The sequence below is a fragment of the Bufo gargarizans genome, chromosome 7 (assembly GCF_014858855.1).
Source record: "Bufo gargarizans isolate SCDJY-AF-19 chromosome 7, ASM1485885v1, whole genome shotgun sequence".
Classification (NCBI taxonomy): Eukaryota; Metazoa; Chordata; class Amphibia; order Anura; family Bufonidae; genus Bufo; species Bufo gargarizans.
Genome location: NC_058086.1, coordinates 168,237,383 through 168,256,362, shown reverse-complemented (window position 1 = coordinate 168,256,362; position 18,980 = coordinate 168,237,383). Strand labels below are relative to the sequence as shown.

Genomic DNA, 18,980 nt, shown 5'->3' with positions numbered 1-18,980 from the left:
TGGAAAGTAGCCTTAGGCGTAATTGTATCTATGTAAATCAGAACTGGTTCAACATAGAGGCAAATGCAAATAAAAGGCTGTCCATAAAGGGTTAAGTGCGCCCACTTTACACCCGGTGAACTGAGGGCAGCACAGCGCAGGTTGTCACTGCACTGGTCCAGTATTACTGTAAGGGTGCGGACACAAATATTCAGTCGTCTGAATGAGCCCTGACTGAGAACCTGAAGATAGTTCATTGAGAAAGTGGGGCAACAATGGTTAATTGGGTGGCATAACAAGTGGACTTGAATGGGGCTAGATTGCATTACCAAACACAACCACATGGACAAGAATGGCACTGCTACTGAAAAAAAGCAGATTTTGATTTCTGGACAATTCCTTTAAAGGGCATCTGTCAGCAGTTTTGTCCCTATGACACCGGCTGACCTGTTACATGTGCACTTGGCAGCTGAAGGCATCTGTGTTGGTCCCATGTTCATATGTGCCCGCATTGCTGAGAAACATGAGGTTTTAATATAAGCAAATGAGCCTCTAGGAGCAACGGGGGCGTTACCATTACACCTACAGGCTCTGCTCTCTCTGCAACTGCCGCGCCCTCTGCACTTTGATTGACAGGGTCAGACACTGTAAGCATCATCATGCCTGGTCCTGCCAATCAAAGTGCAGAGGGCGCGGCAGTTGCAGAGAGAGCGGAGCCTCTAGGTGTAATGGTAACGCCCCTGTTGCTCCTAGAGGCTCATTTGCATATATTAAAACATAATTTTTCTCAGCAAGGCGGGCACATATAATCAGGGGACCAACACAGATGCCTTCAGCTGCCAAGCACACATGGAACCGGTCAGCCAGTGTCATAGGTACAAAACTGCTGACAGATGCCCTTTAAGGACTCGACCATTGTTTTTGTCTGCATCCGATCTGCATTTTTTGCGGTTTTGATGTGGACCCTGCAAAAAAAAATAAAATAAATAGTATATGTTTTATTCTTCTCTGTTCTATTATGGGCCGGACATTCCATTTCACAAAATGTGGAATGCACACGGCCAGTATCTGTGTTTTGTGGATCCGCAAGTTGCGTTCCGCAAAAACAGCTACGGCTGTGTGAATGAGCACTAAGGCAGAGACCCTTTAAAAGGACAACACATCATTATTAGATGCCCCGATAACACATTGTTCTCAGCCCTGTAGGGGATTTCTGGATTTAGAGGGGATTTCATCTGAACTCACACGCATCCGTCATCTGACCAGACGGCAGGAAAATGCTGCTAATTTCATGGAGTCATAGCGCCAAGAATAGAGAACAAGGATTATTCTGATCAGTTCTTCCTTCTGCTGAAGGGTTGTGGTCATGCCAGCATGTGACCAGCGTGTGCTACTAAAGATTCGCTGTATCATTCGAAGACGGAAACGATTGCTTGAGAGTCCAGCTGGACAACCCAAAATATTACAAGGGTAACATCCTACATAGTCAGAGGAGTCCCTGAAAAGGAGATGATTGTAATGTAGTCCATCCTTATGCAGAGACCTCCAGCGATCATTTGTAACCTGTAGAAGAAGCTGGCAGGAGGTGTTTGCTTTCCCTACAGCACCACCGCAGGGGAAATGAAGTATTACACTTTGAAGTCCTTTGGCATGGACTTGTCAGGTCCTCCAGAGTGACAGACACTCTTGATAGCTTCTATTTGCTATGGTTAGTGGATGGGGGTCTTGAATCAGGTACTCCCATCTACTAGGGATTCCATGACAGGATCTTAGAGTTTGAGGTTTGAAATATAATGTTAAGACATGAGATTCCAGTGGTTGTTCTGAGATGGTTGATTACATTTTAGTGACCATTTTAATGGTGGAGTGATGACTTTGCATATAGATATTTTTGTGAAGGTCATGAAGAAGTGGTCATAGGACAACCCTCTGCCAGGATTTTCTAGACTTTCATCATGAGGTGGCAGTCATGAGATGATTTGAAGACCATTATGATGGTGAAGATATGTCTATGTGATGTCTACATTGTGTACGTTCAGCCAAACATAGCATATATTAAAGGGGTATTCCCTACTTGTTGAAGGATTGTTTGACATATCACAAAGTGTCCTCCCTGCTTATAGGGTGTATGGAAATAGTTTTTTTTATTTATTTGAGCAACCCCTGAACGAATAGCTATATCACATGAAAACAGATACTTGACCAGTGTCCAAATGATACTGATGAGGATATTTTTGATATAACATGAAAAACCCAGTACTGGTTACTACTTACTGTCACAGGTAGGTAGTGGTCTGAAGAACTTAGTGATTCGTTGATGCTGCAGTGGATAACTTTGTCATTAAAAACTATCAGCTCGCAGGGAATCTGTCCAACCTTCACTTGGTATTCTTCCACCCTCAAGCCCAGATCGTCATGTTCTTTCTGTAAGACATCGGACAATTAGAAAAGAATCAGACCTCGATAACTCAATGTTTGTTCGGTCAGCCCATTTGGATTTCTTACGTGTATCACTAGGGTCAGCGGTTCTCCGACGTGGTGCTTGATCAACTTCTCCTTCTTGGCGGTGAAGAACATGGGATCGGGCTGATACTCCAGGCTGAATCTCTCTTCTAAATGCTCTTCTGCAGCTGGGTCATCACTTAGGTCGGTTCTCTCATCAGACACATAGACGCCATTGATGTAGAAGCCCACACTGACATTTTTTCTCTCCAATGTGGAGTTTGGGGCAGTGGGAGAAGGGCAGATGATCACAACGTCGCTGAGAACGGTGCAGTTCTAGAAAGAGGAATCTAAGGATCAACCATGGCTTTTGTTGATGTCTCAGGGCCCTTATAGACGACCACAACATCATCTCCTTCGAGCCCTCCATACACATGCAAAATCAGATCATGCAGTAAATTTCCTGTACCTTCCCATCCCCATCCATTGTCCAAACCTTAGTCCATGTATCACTGCTCCTCAAGTATTAAGACTCACCATAAGTTCTCCCTTGTGATTTATAATCTTCATCTTCACATCTTGTACCATATCAAACCTTTCTCCAGTCAACGTGATGATCCGGCCACCACTGAGGACAACATAAAACACATGGTAGGCATGCAAAGCCTTAAGACCTTCTGCTATTATAGTGTGGACCTGTCTTGGAAGGGTCATTATCTGAATACAGGCACCATTTATGCTACTACTGCAGTGCCCATCAGGGAATGTAAGCAAAGGAAAGCTAATCTGTGTGCGACCTAATTCCCCAACACCTAGTACAGTGAAACCTTCTGTAGTCTTCATGGTACAGACCCCAGGAGACGTCCCTACCTCATGTGACTACTCCTAGGCTCCATACTTCTGATCACCGGGTCTTCCTTGTATTGGAACGTGAGGTTACCGTTCAGACATGATTTTCGCTCAAACTGGACACAGACGCTGACGCTCGTGCTGGGAATGGACCCCATTGCTGGAACAGTGCAGCGGATACTGCTCTCCGTTCGCCTGGTGACACAACATGAAGGAGAAGACTTGAAGATATAAGATAGAAACCAATCAAGGGAAGGATGTGAAGATACTATTTCTGGGGGTGGCAACATACGAAATGTCTGAGGAAAGGGAGAAGATTCTGAGATTAAGATGCTCACACAAGGTCGTTGCAGTCCAGGGTTTCGTTAAACAGAACGCGGACTTCTCCACCGATGTCCAGTTGGTTGCCGGATAGGGTAATCTTTGTTCCTCCAGCTCTGGGGCCAAAATCTGGAGACAGGCTGAAGACTTCTGGTAACTAGAAACACCCAAAATAAGGAAAGATCTGTAATATGTGTCATAATGATATGATAGCACAAAAAGGGACTCTGTAAGGGACTTTGGAGCGGGGCCACACCCTGTGTATGACCAGTAAAATCTAGCATTGGAAAGGCACTTCTCATTCCTGTATTCAACACATCTCCTTCGCCTACACCTTCACTACCTCAATTCTTTCACCCCCTCCACTTCCATGAAAGCTATTATGGCTGCTACTCTAAGGCCCCTTTCACATGGGCGAGATTTCCGCGCGGGTGCAATGCGTGAGATGAACGCATTGCACCCGCATTGAATCCGGACCCATTCATTTCTATGGGGCTGTGCACATGAGCGGTGATTTTCACGCATCACTTGTGCATTGCGTGAAAATCGCAGCATGCTCTATTTTGTGCGTTTTTCACGCAACGCAGGCCCCATAGAAGTGAATGGGGTTGCGTGAAAATCGCAAGCATCCGCAAGCAAGTACGGATGCGGTGCGATTTTCACGCACGGTTGCTAGGTGATAATAATGGATGGAGACCCGATCATTATTATTTTCCCTTATAACATGGTTATAAGGGAAAATAATAGCATTCTTAATGCAGAATACTTAGTACAATAGCGCTGGAGGGGTTAAAAAATAATAATAATTTAACTCACCTTAATCCACTTGATCGCGCAGCCGGCATCTCTTCTGTCTTCATCTTAGCTGTGCACAGGAAAAGGACCTGTGGTGACGTCACTGCGCTCATCACATGGTCCATCACACGATCCATCACCATGGTCATGGATCATGTGATGGACCATGTGATGAGCGCAGTGACATCATCAAAGGTCCTATTCCTACTGCACAGCAAAGATGAAGACAGAAGAGATGCCGGCTGCGCGATCAAGTGGATTAAGGTGAGTTAAATTATTATTATTACTATTTTTTTAACCCCTCCAGTGCTATTGTACTATGCAGTCTGTATTCAGAATGCTATTATTTTCCCTTATAACCATGTTATAAGGGAAAATAATACAATCTACACAACACCAAGACCTAACCCAAACCTGACTTTCTCACGCGCATGCAAAACGCATTACAATGTTTTGCACTCACGCAGAAATATTGCGCCTGTTCCCGCAACGCACCCGCATCTTTTCCCGCAACGCCCATGTGAAACCAGCCTAATGGTTACATTGTTTGAACAATAATAAACATATCTTCTACAAAGAGCTACAAAGTAACACTCCAAGCATAATGGATACATTTATATTACTATGTGTAGTGAGGACCTGCAAAGAGAAGCTCAAAGAGAGTATCATGTGCTCTTCAGGCCCTGCTCTATACGTAGCAGCAGTTCTGCCCGGAGTCCTCCTTTAATGTGACTGTGGATTCCTTCCTCATGTATTTTCTGATATGAGACATTCCACTATGATGGAGTAACACAATTCTTACCATAAAGGAATATTTCTCCTTGGATCGACCTCTCCCATTGATGTCTACGGACACCCATTCGCTGAGCTCTGTTGGGGACTCTCCAGTCACGCACACAATCCTGGACATAAAAAAGACTTAAAGGGGTTGTCCACTTTCTTCTTACATTTGATGCAATGACATATAAAATGCTAAAATGGTACGTCCATAGAAACCCCCTCTGCCCATGAGTGGCGCATATGAACACAGACTGCCACATCCAAAGTGTCAGGGATGATTACCCCGTGTGACCATCTCTCAGGCTGCGTCCTCTACAGGTGCAGATACAGGCAACGGAACCTCCTGCGTCAGCGCCTGTTCTGGACTCTTTCGGGACCTGCACAGTAGAGGATGCAGAGAATGCATGGCTGCATAGATGGGCAGATTTGGTTTTAGGCTACATCTACGACATTTGCCGCGCGACAATAAGTCACGCGACAGATAGGGCACAACTACACTGCAACATTTGTAGCACAACATTTTGTTGCACCCATGTCGCGCGACAATTTTTATAATGGCAGTCTATGGTGTCGCACTGCAACATGCAACATGCTGCGACTGCGACGCAACAGTCGCAGAAAAATCCATCTCGAATGGATTTTCTGCGACTGTTGCGTCGCAGCATGTTGCATGTTGCAGTGCGACACCATAGACGGCCATTATAAAAATTGTCGCACGACATTATTGCGACAAATGTCGTCGTGTAGACGTAGCCTTAAAGCTCAGAGAAATCTGGGTGACTTGTCCTGCAATGGCAGCCATATTGTCACCCACTTTTAAGACTTTTGCAAGGCATGATCCAGCTTATGTGGTGGGTGTTCAGGACCCCAATTCATGTCCTGAAAGGGGAGGTCCTGACACATAGTAAAGGCTCGATGACAACCCTTATGTAAGTTTTAATGGCAGTCATATTGGTTGTCAGAAGGAGGGCGATTATTTAGCTGCGGGCGCGGATTCAGGTGGAAATGTCCTTCATTTAATGACTGTGCAGCACTCACTCTTCAGACACCAGGTATCTCTCCAGGACGGGGTAACACGGAACGTCTCCGATCTTCACCTTGTCAACAATGTCGCTAAAGCGACTCCCAAGATTGCGCCCCTGTATGGTGAGCAACGTGCCTCCGAGCAAGGGGCCGCTCACCGGCTCTATCTGAAGAAAGACAAGGAAATGAGCAAACGGCATCATTAAAATTACATGAGCGGCAAAGCAATTCCCCACGGCCCCTGGTAATGTCTCCATATTTATGAGCCAGATCCTAATAACGAGCCGCTCGACATGGAGAAGACGTCACACCATGGTGGCCTCATTCCATAAATATGCAGCTGGTGTTACCTTCCTAATCTCTGGGGTTGGGCAGGTGTTCTGGATGGGCAGCAGTTCACTGTTCAGCCTGCAGGAGGCGCTGCTCTCACTCCATGTGCACAGGTGTCCTAAATCTGTCCGTCCAAGACATCGGGAGCAGTCCGTGGCTTCTGAAGCGCAATTGTAGACTTCAACTAGAAGACAAAATACAGAATCAGCGCCCAGGGAGAAGGTGAAGAAGTCCTCCTCAAGTCTGGAAAAGCAGGTCTCCAATATGGACGGGATGAGGCAAGTTCCCCTTTAAATATAACATTACAAATCACATCTGGATAGGAATAGTTTTGCATAGAATCTCTACTTTTTTTCAACTTAGGCTTTAGTCTACTTTCACATCATAGGATCTCAATAGCGGGGGGGAACGCTTCAGTTTTGCCCCAATTCTTTGTCAATGGGGACAAAACTGAACTAAACGAAACGGAGAGCACCAGAATGCATTCCGTTCCGTTTGGTTGCGTCCCCACCGCGGACAGAATAACGCTGCAAGCATTATTGTGGTGAGGAGCAAGACGGATCCGTTCTGACACACAATGTAAGTCAATGGGGACAGATCAGTTTTCTCTGACACAATAGAAAACTGATCCGTCCCCCATTGTCTTTCAGTGGAGCTCATGACGGATCCGTCTTGGCGATGTTACAGATAACGGATGCAGACGGTTGTATTATCAGAACGGAAGCGTTTTTGCTGATCCATGACGGATCCAGCTGGTGGGGAAAGGAGCCTCACTCACATCAAGACCTACACGAAGCTGGATTATTCTAAGCTCTTACTTCACACATCCCAGCAGCCCCTTCTAGTTCATGCTGATTTCTAGGAGTTCTGGTCTCCGAAAATTCAGTGGAGCAGAAGATGTTCAGGGAATGGCTGTCGACACAAGGTCGATTGAATGACTGATTCCAGATAACAGCCAGAAGAATTGTGAATGCAGCTCTGGGTGTAACAATGAAACACACTGTATTTTCGGTCCGTGTCCGATCTGCATCTTCTGCAGACAGCACACAGACCCATTCATTTCTATGGGGCCGCAACAAAATGTGGACAACGCACGGAGGTCATCTGTTTGCTGAGCCGCAAATGATAGAAAATGTCCTATTCTTGTCTATTTTGCCGGATGAACATGAACCGCATCCGCGACTTGTGGACCGCAAAATAGATACGGTTGTGTGAATGCCCCCTAAGATTACGTGCAGAAAATCTGCACCGTAGGTCACGTACATTGTATTCTATGAGAATTTAAAATTCTCATGCACACAATGCAGATTTTTTTCAGTGCGGATTTTGACCTACGGTGCGGATTTTAAAATCTACAGCTTGTCATTTTATTTTATTTTTCCGGACCGGATTTTCTACATTCACTTCAATGGGGAGAGTAAAATCCGCAACAAATCCGCATGTAAATCCGCACCAGTTGATACGGATTAGGCTATATGCACACGACCATTGTGTGTTTTGCAGTCTGCAAATCACGGATCTGCAAAACACGGATGGCGTCCGCGCGCGTTCCGCAATTTTCTGAATGGCACGGACAACTTTTAATACAACTGCCTATTCTTGTCCGCAAAACGCGGAAAATAATAGGACAGGTTTTATTTTTTTTGCAGATCACGGAATGGAGCAACGGATGCGGACAGCACACGGAGTGCTGTCCGCATCTTTTGTGGCCCTATTGAAGTGAATGAGTCTGCATCCGAGCCGCCAAAACTGCGGCTCGGATGCGGACCAAAACAACGGCTTGTGCATGAGGCCTTAACCGCATGGATTTCGCAGCGAACACCTGCAGATTTCAGTGCGGATTTACCCTAGGGGGTCATGCAAACGGCCATGTTTTGCAGACAAGAATGGTAATTTCTAGCAATAGGTGGGAGAAAAGTGTGGATTGTATACGGCAGGTGTCCGTATTTTGTTTATCTGTGGTTTGCGGACTGCAATAAGAGCACAGTCCGTACGGGCCTTAATGCATTGATTACATCTAGATATAAACTAACAAAACTTAAAAAAATAGAAACTTTGTCCGAAACTTTGTTACATACTGCGGCTATACAGTTACTATATGGCAAGAATGTTTCCTAAAATGTATCCTTTACTCTGTGTCTGCTCTTCTTCCCAGCAGACAGCCGCCCGGGGGTCATCGTACGGACCATATATCCCGTGTGTTTACTGTAACGCTCACCCCCTGTCTGCAAAGTGGCGTAAAAAATGATTCGGCTTCAAAAAAGCCTCAACTCCCCGACTTTTCCTCCCACGCGGATAAACCTTCCTGCGCCTTTCTTCGGGCGGATTTTATAACTTGGTAAAGGAGCGGGGGCCAAGTTCAGCAGCCTGTTATCATCCCGAGCTGTCTCCTTGTATATAGTATACATCAAAGAGTGTAAGAATGACCCCCCTGAAACACATACACAAGCAGATAGCGAGTGCTTATCATTTGCTCAGCAGGGGGCGACCATGAGCACAGGACAAGGCTCAGGCGCAAAGTGGCATTTAGCAATATCTATCCTATAAATGGTCATTAACATGTGACTCTGGGATGATTACTGTGTATTTTGTGCTAATATTAATGGTGTCTGGAGTCGCCCTTTAAAATCTCCACATTATTGCTCCATCTGGGTTCGGCTGCCATTGTCTGATGTTACCCATATGCGATATAATTGTAAGCTATAAATTAAACCTAATATATGACATAATAAATGCAATAGCCATGATAAATGTGATTAACGCACCAGTCAGCGTGTCCGGATTGTCCAGAAATTGTCCAGAATGGTCCATTAGCTGCAGATTGACTGGGAATTTCCGGCTGCTCTCCGACGTGTGGAGCTGGTTGGAGGAATATAATGGTGGATCAGTCCTGGAGACGGACATGCAGCACCCGCTCTGGAGATGGAAGATGTGGGTGCAGCCCCCCACCTTAAATGTGGTGGCAACTAAGATGTCCCAGGTCTGGAGACGGGGATCAGTACTGATGTGCGCAGGGCCTTAGCACCCCTGAAATCCCCAGCAAACAGATGCATCAAAACCAAAGGGGTCTGGCCTTATACTGGGTGCCGGCACCTTCATTTCAGGACAAGTCCTCGACACCCACGGCAGAAAGTACCAAGATTTGCCATTCAGGAGTCTGGGAAAGCTGTGTGAAATGCATGGTGATGGCAGCATTATTAGTTGTCACCCAGCTTCTTGGGACCCCTGACGGGTGAATCAGCTTAATTATACAGAGATAAGGGAGCATCGGATGGATGTCATCCAGGAGTCTGGGAAAGCTGTGTGACGTGTCCTGTGATGGTGGTCATACTGGTTGTCACCCAGCTTTCTGAGACCCCTGAGCTGTAGATCATACTAGTTCTATAGTAATAAGGGAGCATCGGATGGATCATCACATAAGTAATATATAATGCCATTCAGGATCTGGGAAAGCTGTGTGACGTGTCCTGTGATGGTGGTCATACTGGTTGTCACCCAGATTTCTGAGACCCCTGAGCTGTAGATCATCCTAGTTCTGTAGTAATAAGGGAGCATCGGATGGATCATCACATAAGTAATATATAATGCCATTCAGCATCTGGGAAAGCTGTGTGACGTGTCCTGCGATGGTGGTCATACTGGTTGTCACCCAGCTTTCTGAGACCCCTGAGCTGTAGATCATCACATAAATAAAATTATTTGTGATTCAGGAGTCCCAGAAAGCAGAGTGACAACCGATATGGCTGCCATAACAGGAAAGCCACCCTGCTTTCCCAGACTCCTGAATAGCATACATATACATCCAACGCTCCTTTATCACTGAGCTGATTTACGTACCATTCAGGAATCTTAGAAAGTTGAGCTGCCATTAAAAGACAATTCACCCAGCTTTCCCAGACTCCTGCAAGGCAAATGTCCATTACTCACTTACGTTACATAAACAATGATACGTCTGATGTATAACTGGCCTGTGTTGTCATTCAGGAGTTTCAGAAAGCTGGGTGACAACCCTCACTGCCCATCTTCTGTGTCAGCGGAGCTACGGGTAGAGCTGAGTTTGCAGTGACACACACGAGGTGACACTATGGCGGCATCACATATAGAAGACCATTCTCCTCACCAGGACGTTGCTGCACAGGACGGACGTGGAATTTAACCATCTGGCTGGGAAAGTCTGTTCTCCTCCAAAGTCACATTCCAAGGCGAGATCCTAGAGGGTGAGAGACATAGGAGACATCTGCTGGGCCTGCAGCGCCGCTAACTTCACAAAGTGCGAGCTCGCTGCGGTCCTGCGACTACTCGGCTCCTATATTTCATTTCATGTTTGTCCTTATGCTTGTGGCAACTTCTTGAACGCTACGGATCTATTCGCACATTGCATTCATACTGTATTTTTTGCTGCGTTTTTTGCACGTGACTACAGCCTATGCCCATGGTACGTGGGGCATAGTGGAATTAAAGTAGAAACTCCATTGGGTCAAGAATAAGGCCCATTGCACACAACCGTATGGCTTTTTCAGTATTTTGCGGTCTGTAAAAAACGGATCTGCAAAAAATTCTGATGACATCCGTGTGCATTCCGTTTTTGCGGAACGGAACATCTGGCCCCTAATAGAACAGCACTATCCTTGTCCGTTATGCGGACAATATTAGGACATGTTCTATCTTTGAACGGAACAGAAAAACGGAAATACGGAAACGGAATGCATACGGAGTACATTCCGTTTTTTTGCGGACCCATTGAAATGAATGGTTCCGTATGCGGAAAAACGTTTGTGTGCAAGAGGCCTAAATGTGATTGGATAGGCACACAGGTGTTTATAAAATATTCGGTAACTATTCATTCAAATCTATACCAGGAGGCGGAGTTCTATCCTATAGTTGTCACTTAAAGGACATCTCCATCCAAAAGTAAGAAAAAGTTTTTGCTACAGTAGGTCAAAAAATAACCAAATCTCACTCTCTTCATGATGCTTAATTTTGGGTTAGAGCCCCATCAAGTTAATAATAATAATAATAATGAAAAAATACTACTACTAATAAAAAATTCAATAATAATAATAATAATGATATTAAATAATATAATAACCAAAATAATATTAGGGATAGAGATATCCTATCCATTAACATGTCCCTTAGATTCAGCTGATGCTTATATTTGCTGGAGGGAAGGAGATAAGGGGCCGCCTCCGATGCCACTTATTTCAGAGGCTCAGACAACTAGATCTATGACCCAGTTGCTCATATTTATGTCTGGCTTTAAAATGTCGGACCTTGAATAAAATCTTAATACTCTCCTATGATAGGTGTAAGAGGGGCGGGGCTGTGACAACTTTATAAAAAAGGTTGTCACTACAAAAAAATTTTTTTTAAAACCTAATAATTTTCATCTGGGGAGTCAGTATTACCCATCTGTAGTAGCATTGGCATCAAGGGATCTGACTTATAGAATTTTGACCTATTCTACCGGCAGATGACCCCCTTCCTGATGTTTAGACCATGCAGAGCATACAGTAGCGGATTGGTTACCTGGGGCGTGTTGACATTTGCCACAGACAGGATGAAGTCCTTCGCGAGCCCCGTCGGCGTCGGTGCAATGTGCCTGGTGGTTATCTGCGGACAGTCTGTGCTGTTCTGTGGAAGACGGATAAAGGTGTCAGTAAGCTGCCGCACGGCCAACCATTGGAAAATGAACATTTACGATATTGATGCGTTTCTTTTTGTTACGTGTCATCACATATGTTACTATATTTGTGCTCCTTGGTCCGTCTATAGGATTTCCCTCTCAAAATAAGGCTGTGGGTCTGAACAAACATCATTATAAGTGGAAGCGAGAGCGATTGCAATCACCGCACTGCGCCATGCGGACGGCAATCAACCATAGTTCCCATGATGCATTGCATGAAGAGAACATACCATCACGTTGGGGATTTGGATCTAATGCTGGACTTTATGAACTGGGATTTACTGGAAATATACTACAGGGAGTTGTCAGCTTGTCTGGTTGGGGGTGTCAGCCGGCCTTGGCTTGATGAATTTGCTTTTATCCTGGTAAAAATCTAAACACAACACACAAATCAGCCGGGGGTCAGAGGACAAGGGGAGAGCGTCATACGACCAACATGGCTTAGAACGGAGGAAATCCGGGCGGCTTCTCAGTGCCCCCTGAATGTAGCCCCTCACACTAATTACTCCATTGGTTTATGTGTCACAGCCGGCCGCACTATATACTACTCCTGTGCTGCACCTTCATGGACAAAAACATATACAAAAATCCTCTATCATTTATTGTTTTCTGCCTCTACTTTTGCAGTACCTTTTTATCAGGGCTTTCAGCAACCAGCCTGACCTTATTTATTGCATTTGCTCTTTATTTTCTTTCTTTCTATTTAACTTTTTTTTTTTTTTCGATTGTACAAGGCCTCGATAACCGTACAGAAGGGGCGAACCCTTTGCCAGTACAGACCATACGAGCACACGTATGAAGAAGATGACGGAGGAAGTGGCGCGGGACGACTTATTTCTCCAGTCTCAGGTCACACAATCTCATGGGACTTTACGCTGTGCGCCTATTGTTCCAAGTCCAAGTTTCCTCCAATTCACGTCTCGCAGTAAAACAATAGGGGAGTCTCTGGAGCTTCCGTTTGGGAGGTCGCGTTGTGGACAGGTGACCTCGGCTATTTTTAAAAGGGCTTTATTTTGGATTCGGATAATGGCTTCCTAGTGTGTGGTCCGATATATACCGCGAACGGAGGAATCCGGATGAGGGTGCAAGCAGGAATGTCAGAACCTGAAGAAGGCTTAGTGTCTGAGAAGAACACTGTGTGAAACAATGTATCAAGATGTTCAAAACAAAACAAATAAAACTTCCTTCTATGATACAAAGTATCAATTATAAGCGCTCAATGCTAAAGTGCTAGTGAGGGGCTGGAAAATAAGTTTTCACAAAAACCTCTACACTTTTTGAGTCCTCATATGAGAAATCCCTTCACAGTCCTGATCCCCTTACAATATGAAGCGTCACAGTTTTTATTTTATTGGGGCGAAGCATAAACCCCTCTGACTCTGACTGTCACTCAGAAGGAGTCATTGCACCACATTTACCAAACTGCTTACGACGGTTTTAAAAGGTTGCGTCAAATCCGTGCAAAAAACTAAGAGGAATAGGTGTCAATCTATGGAGCTCATAACAAATTTAGGTCAAAATGTGTCAAATTTATTGAGGCAGGCAGCTTTTTAAAAATAAATTGCGTAAATGGCTCCAACCACCTCCTCCACTTTGACTGCAGCTTTTATACACAAACTTTAATCCAAGAGAAACCTACAATGGTTAAAAGTGCTGGGGGTCATTTACAAAAGTCGCACGTTACTAGGGACTGGCGGAGGCATGGTGGAGGGGCCCGGGACTGGCATGGTGGAGGGGCCCGGGACTGGCATGGTGGAGGGGCCCGGCTATCAGCCCCAGAAAATTAATTAACATTTAAACCTGTTTCCAGACGTAAATGATTGAAATCTACTCTAATCAGGGACTGGAGAAGATTTCAATCTCAGCGCAGGGACTGCCAGAGGATGCACCTAATTTATGAGCAGGTCTGCACCTCGTTAAAAATTAGGCTCATCACCGGGCAGCGTGCGCAGGGGCGAGCAAAGATAAGCAAAAAACCTGGTCTTTGATAAATGACCCCCATTCTTGTAGATTATCTAATTTGCATAATATTTTTCCCAGGAGGGGAGGCATTGCCAGTCTCCCTAAGGGCTCATGCACACAAACGTATTTTCTTTCCATGTCTGTTCCGTTTTTTTGCGGACAATATGCAGAACCATTCATTTCAATGGTTCCACACAAAAAATGGAATGTACTCGGTGTGCATTCCATTTCTGTATGTCTGTTACGCCAAAAAATATGTTCTAATATAGTCCACATTACGGACAAGGATAGGACTGTTCTATTAGGGTCCAGATGTTCCGTTCCACAAAATACGGAATACACACGGACGTCATCCGTATTTTTTGCGGACTGCAAAATACATACGGTTGTGTGAATGGACCGTAAAGCTACTCTTGTGGGTATAGAGGTAGATATAGGGTATGGGAACACAGCACCTATCACAGAATTTAATAATTAACACTCAAAATGATACATTTTATTGGTCAGTATTAAAATATCCTCAAAATGAAACAATTTTTAAATAGATAATAAAAGGAACTAAATACGGTAACACTATTGTCTTATATAATGCATGAAGCCAGATTCTACAGGAAATGCTTTTCACATTGAGTAAACCGTGAACGCTCTCGTGTGTATAAACAATTCTTACGGCCGTAAACCCCGCATACTTCACGCTGTGTGAAAACTTCGGCAAACGAATCGCACAATTTGATCTGTATGACCGTAATGGAAGCTCGACGCATTTCAGATGTGATATATCAGTCGGTGTATATGACAAGTTTCCTGCAAATTGTCACGTCGACTGGACAAAAACAAAATAAAAAAAACTGCAAAAAAAAACATCTCCAGCCACCGGCCTAATGCAGCTGGTAATTAGATAATGAGTTTTCAGACCATCTTTTCTAATTAAGGGATGAGATTGCTCGGTAAAGGAAGATTCAATTTCACTCCTGGTACAGGACGCGCCTAATGGGATTATGGCCGAGGTCTCGCAGTTCAGGTAGGGGCCTCATTAGTTCATGTCGCTTTGTGCTGACACCTCGGTAACACTCGGGGCAGGACGTAATGAGCAACTAATCTTTTTGTTTTGCTGAGCCTCAAATGGCAGCTGCAGTGACAGGGGCTGCGGACAGTGCAGACATGGCGGGCACGCCGCGGCATCAATCACAAGAGGCATTTGTTTTTTACATTTTTGAATTTTGCAACTGAAATGTCTCCAAGTAACGTCCTAACGAGTCGGGTTATAAGAACTTCTACTGACAACACCGGTTGGGGGACGCTGAGATATGAACCCAACACAAATGCACCGGTCTGCATTTTCCATATCTGACCCTAATGGAAAGAAAATGCCATAGTAAACATCATCACACATCTGCAGGCTCCAGAGCTGAAATCTCACAGCACCCGCTGCATGGCTCATGTGGAAACTAATCTTACTCTGGTGATTTACATTCTGGGAAGTAACTCAAGCACAGTATAGTCATCAAGAAAAAGTACCTGCCCTTTACTTTATAGGAGCTCAGCTAAGCCATGAGCTGATCACCACGAGCTTGCCAATGGTTTCCAATATTAACAAGCTGAATAGTGAGTGCAGCTCTGGAGTATAATACAGGATGTAATTCAGGATCAGTACAGGATAAGTAATGTATGTACACAGTGACTGCAGCAGCAGAATAGTGAGTGCAGCTCTGGAGTATAATACAGGATGTAACTCAGGATCAGTACAGGATAAGTAATGTATGTACACAGTGACTGCACCAGCAGAATAGTGAGTGCAGCTCTGGAGTATAATACAGGATGTAACTCAGGATCAGTACAGGATAAGTAATGTATGTACACAGTGACTGCGCCAGCAGAATAGTGAGTGCAGCTCTGGAGTATAATACAGGATGTAACTCAGGATCAGTACAGGATAAGTAATGTATGTACACAGTGACTGCACCAGCAGAATAGTGAGTGCAGCTCTGGAGTATAATACAGGATGTAACTCAGGATCAGTACAGGATAAGTAATGTATGTACACAGTGACTGTACCAGCAGAATAGCGAGTGCAGCTCTGGAGTATAATACAGGATGTAACTCAGGATCAGTACAGGATAAGTAATGTATGTACACAGTGACTGCACCAGCAGAATAGTGAGTGCAGCTCTGGAGTATAATACAGGATGTAACTCAGGATCAGTACAGGATAAGTAATGTATGTACACAGTGATTGCACCAGCAGAATAGTGAGTGCAGCTCTGGAGTATAATACAGGATGTATCTCAGGATCAGTACAGGATGAGTAATGTATGTACACAGTGACTCCACCAGCAGAATAGTGAGTGCAGCTCTGGAGTATAATACAGTAAATAGTGAATCACCAAAATATATAATGTTAATGTCTATTGGGTTGTAGAGTTTTGCAGGGGGATACATTGTAATGACCAGTAAGTGGATCACACTGTAATTTTCATTTTTTTCCTACCTTGACAGCAATGTCACATTGTAATGCGTTGTACATGCACTTGTGCTGCTTCTCGCACCACGTACAGGGCCACGGGGAGGTCACACAGCTTGTGCACCTGTGGTTATTATAGAGACTAGGGTTAGAAAATGGGAATTCAGAGTTTTTATAATAAATTACAGACGAGGTAACTTACGATGTTTTCAAGTGGATCCTTTGTGTCCTTTCACAGTCATAGATCACAAAGCTTTGCAGAGCGATATTGATGCCGTCTACAGTCACAGCCATGGGAATGGTCACGTGATCTGGATGAAAAACGCGGGTGTGAGAACTTATGAAAATATAAAAGTCAACATACTGCTTTAAAAACCATTGCCATTGGGATGTAACGCGTACTTGAAAGAATGATATGCCTGAGGCCTCATTCAGATGACGTGTTCTCCAGGGACAGCACACGTACCCATTGATTTTAATGTGCATATTCACATATCCCTGATTTACCATGGTCTGGGGGTCCAAGGTGACGCCACAGAAGCATGCCCTATTTATGTCTGTGTTTACGGATCCATCATAGTCTATGAGTCCGTGAAACAACGCGGACACGACATGGATGGCATCCGTCTTTCATATGTGTTTCACAGATCATTGCTAGGAGATGGTCTTGAAATTCATTTTCAGCCTAGCAGTGTCCGTGGAATACAGATGACAAACGGAGGACAAAAAATGGACACACGATCCAAACAGAAATCCTTCACAGACGAGCCACGGACCGTCTTGTCATCACAGACACGGACGTGTGAATGAGGCCTTAGAGGTGCAGGGTTACTGTGGTAAAAGGCTGAATAACAGGACAATTTCACGGTAATCATCCCAGACTATGGCAGCTCAGCGCTTGCAGTTTCATGGTAATTTGGCCATTAAAGGGTTTCCTGTCCTTTGTAACTTTGCCTTGAGAGTTTGCAACAAAATGTATCCATTTGGAATCCAGATTGTTATCTAGAGGATTATCTAGACTGGATACAATTGTTGCGAGTCCTCAGCTGTAGGAAGTATCAGGACAGGATTTCAACCTCTGGAAGTAAATGAGCATCTCCCATTCCTTGACAGCAAGCAGACATTTTGAAAATGGTGAGAATTTTAAACTTAATGGGGGGTCATTTACAGAGACCAGCATTTTACGCCCAGTCTTTGTTCCCCCATGTGCTGCTCGTCATATATTTGGCGCCCCTTCGGCAGTCCGCATGCTTGGATTAAAAACCAGGGGTCTTGCTACTTTTTTAAGCCAAAAACTAGTGTCAAAATGTGAGTAAATGACCCCCTATAAGGATCACAACAGAGCATGATGTCATGGGGCTACACGCTAACATGTGTAGAAGGTTCCAGGCTTTTCACTGCTTGCAACGTACCTCGATTTTCAGGGAATGCTGGGATTTGATCTTTCGGAAGGAAGGCACAATGGGCCCATTGCTGGGAAGTATCGGCATCGTAGACGATGATCGCCGGCATGAACGCGCCATTCCCGTAATCACAGGACGTGTTCATGAGCGCGAGGCTGGGAAGATTCCCCGTGATTTGTAAGAGGATTGTCTAATGGAGGGAAAAACAGCAGGTTACATCAGATCAGCAAATGTGGTGCACACAGTCCGCCTTCCTTCATCTCACTGGGGTCCAGGAAGCTGAGATATGGGGAGCTGTATGACGAAGTCTTCACACTGTAGACCTGCTTCATCTACCTCTCCATTACCAGTGACATGGTCGAGGGGGAACCAGGGTTATTGGGTATTTTCCATCCCTGACTAGTTAACAACTCGTGGGATATTGGGGTCAATTGCAATAATTTTTTGGTGAGCGGCGTTTAATTTTCTCACCAGTTCAATGTAGAGACATTGTTAAAGGGGTTGTGTCACTTCAGCCAGGGGCATTTATTATGCCATCCTCTCTGGCGGCCAGGACCGTGGGAGCGCACATAGGCTGGCGCTTTTTCCTATAGTGTGCAAGCACGACCACTGCTGATGGATTGCAGGGTGGTTGTAACCATGGAAACGAGCAGTGTATAATGTGATGGAAAAATGAATGAAACCAGCAAAGGAGGCAATATGGAGAATCACAATACGTTAGTAAGGGCCTTGTATTATCTTTCACTACACAATAAATGCCATTTGCTGAAGTGACACAACCCCTTTAAGGAGGCATGTGGCTGGCACAATTATGCTGACAGAAGGGCATTTTGGGCACTTTTATAGTGGCACTGTTCCTGGCAAAACTGTATTAATGTTGCTGTAATAGGGGAGCTGTGGTTGGTTTGAATGTGAGCCCTTCGGCTGTGATAGAGCCAATGGCTGGCAA

At 44.8% G+C, this 18,980-nt stretch overlaps 1 protein-coding gene across 2 annotated transcripts in view; it reads right to left on the bottom strand.

Moving 5' to 3' along the window:
* Positions 1-18,980, bottom strand: part of PLXND1 (plexin D1) — an 85,390-nt gene that overhangs the window by 25,411 nt on the left and 40,999 nt on the right. For both annotated transcript variants that reach the window (XM_044300387.1, XM_044300386.1), the window contains exons 6-19: positions 18,041-18,221; positions 16,831-16,939; positions 16,656-16,752; positions 12,049-12,153; positions 10,640-10,729; positions 9,285-9,378; positions 6,540-6,703; positions 6,205-6,356; positions 5,189-5,288; positions 3,609-3,748; positions 3,292-3,465; positions 2,959-3,049; positions 2,485-2,757; positions 2,254-2,403 (exon numbers count right to left, since the gene is read on the bottom strand). In XM_044300387.1, coding sequence (XP_044156322.1) covers positions 2,254-2,403; positions 2,485-2,757; positions 2,959-3,049; positions 3,292-3,465; positions 3,609-3,748; positions 5,189-5,288; positions 6,205-6,356; positions 6,540-6,703; positions 9,285-9,378; positions 10,640-10,729; positions 12,049-12,153; positions 16,656-16,752; positions 16,831-16,939; positions 18,041-18,221 — 1,920 coding nt within the window. The remainder of the gene's footprint in view (positions 1-2,253; positions 2,404-2,484; positions 2,758-2,958; positions 3,050-3,291; positions 3,466-3,608; positions 3,749-5,188; positions 5,289-6,204; positions 6,357-6,539; positions 6,704-9,284; positions 9,379-10,639; positions 10,730-12,048; positions 12,154-16,655; positions 16,753-16,830; positions 16,940-18,040; positions 18,222-18,980) is intronic.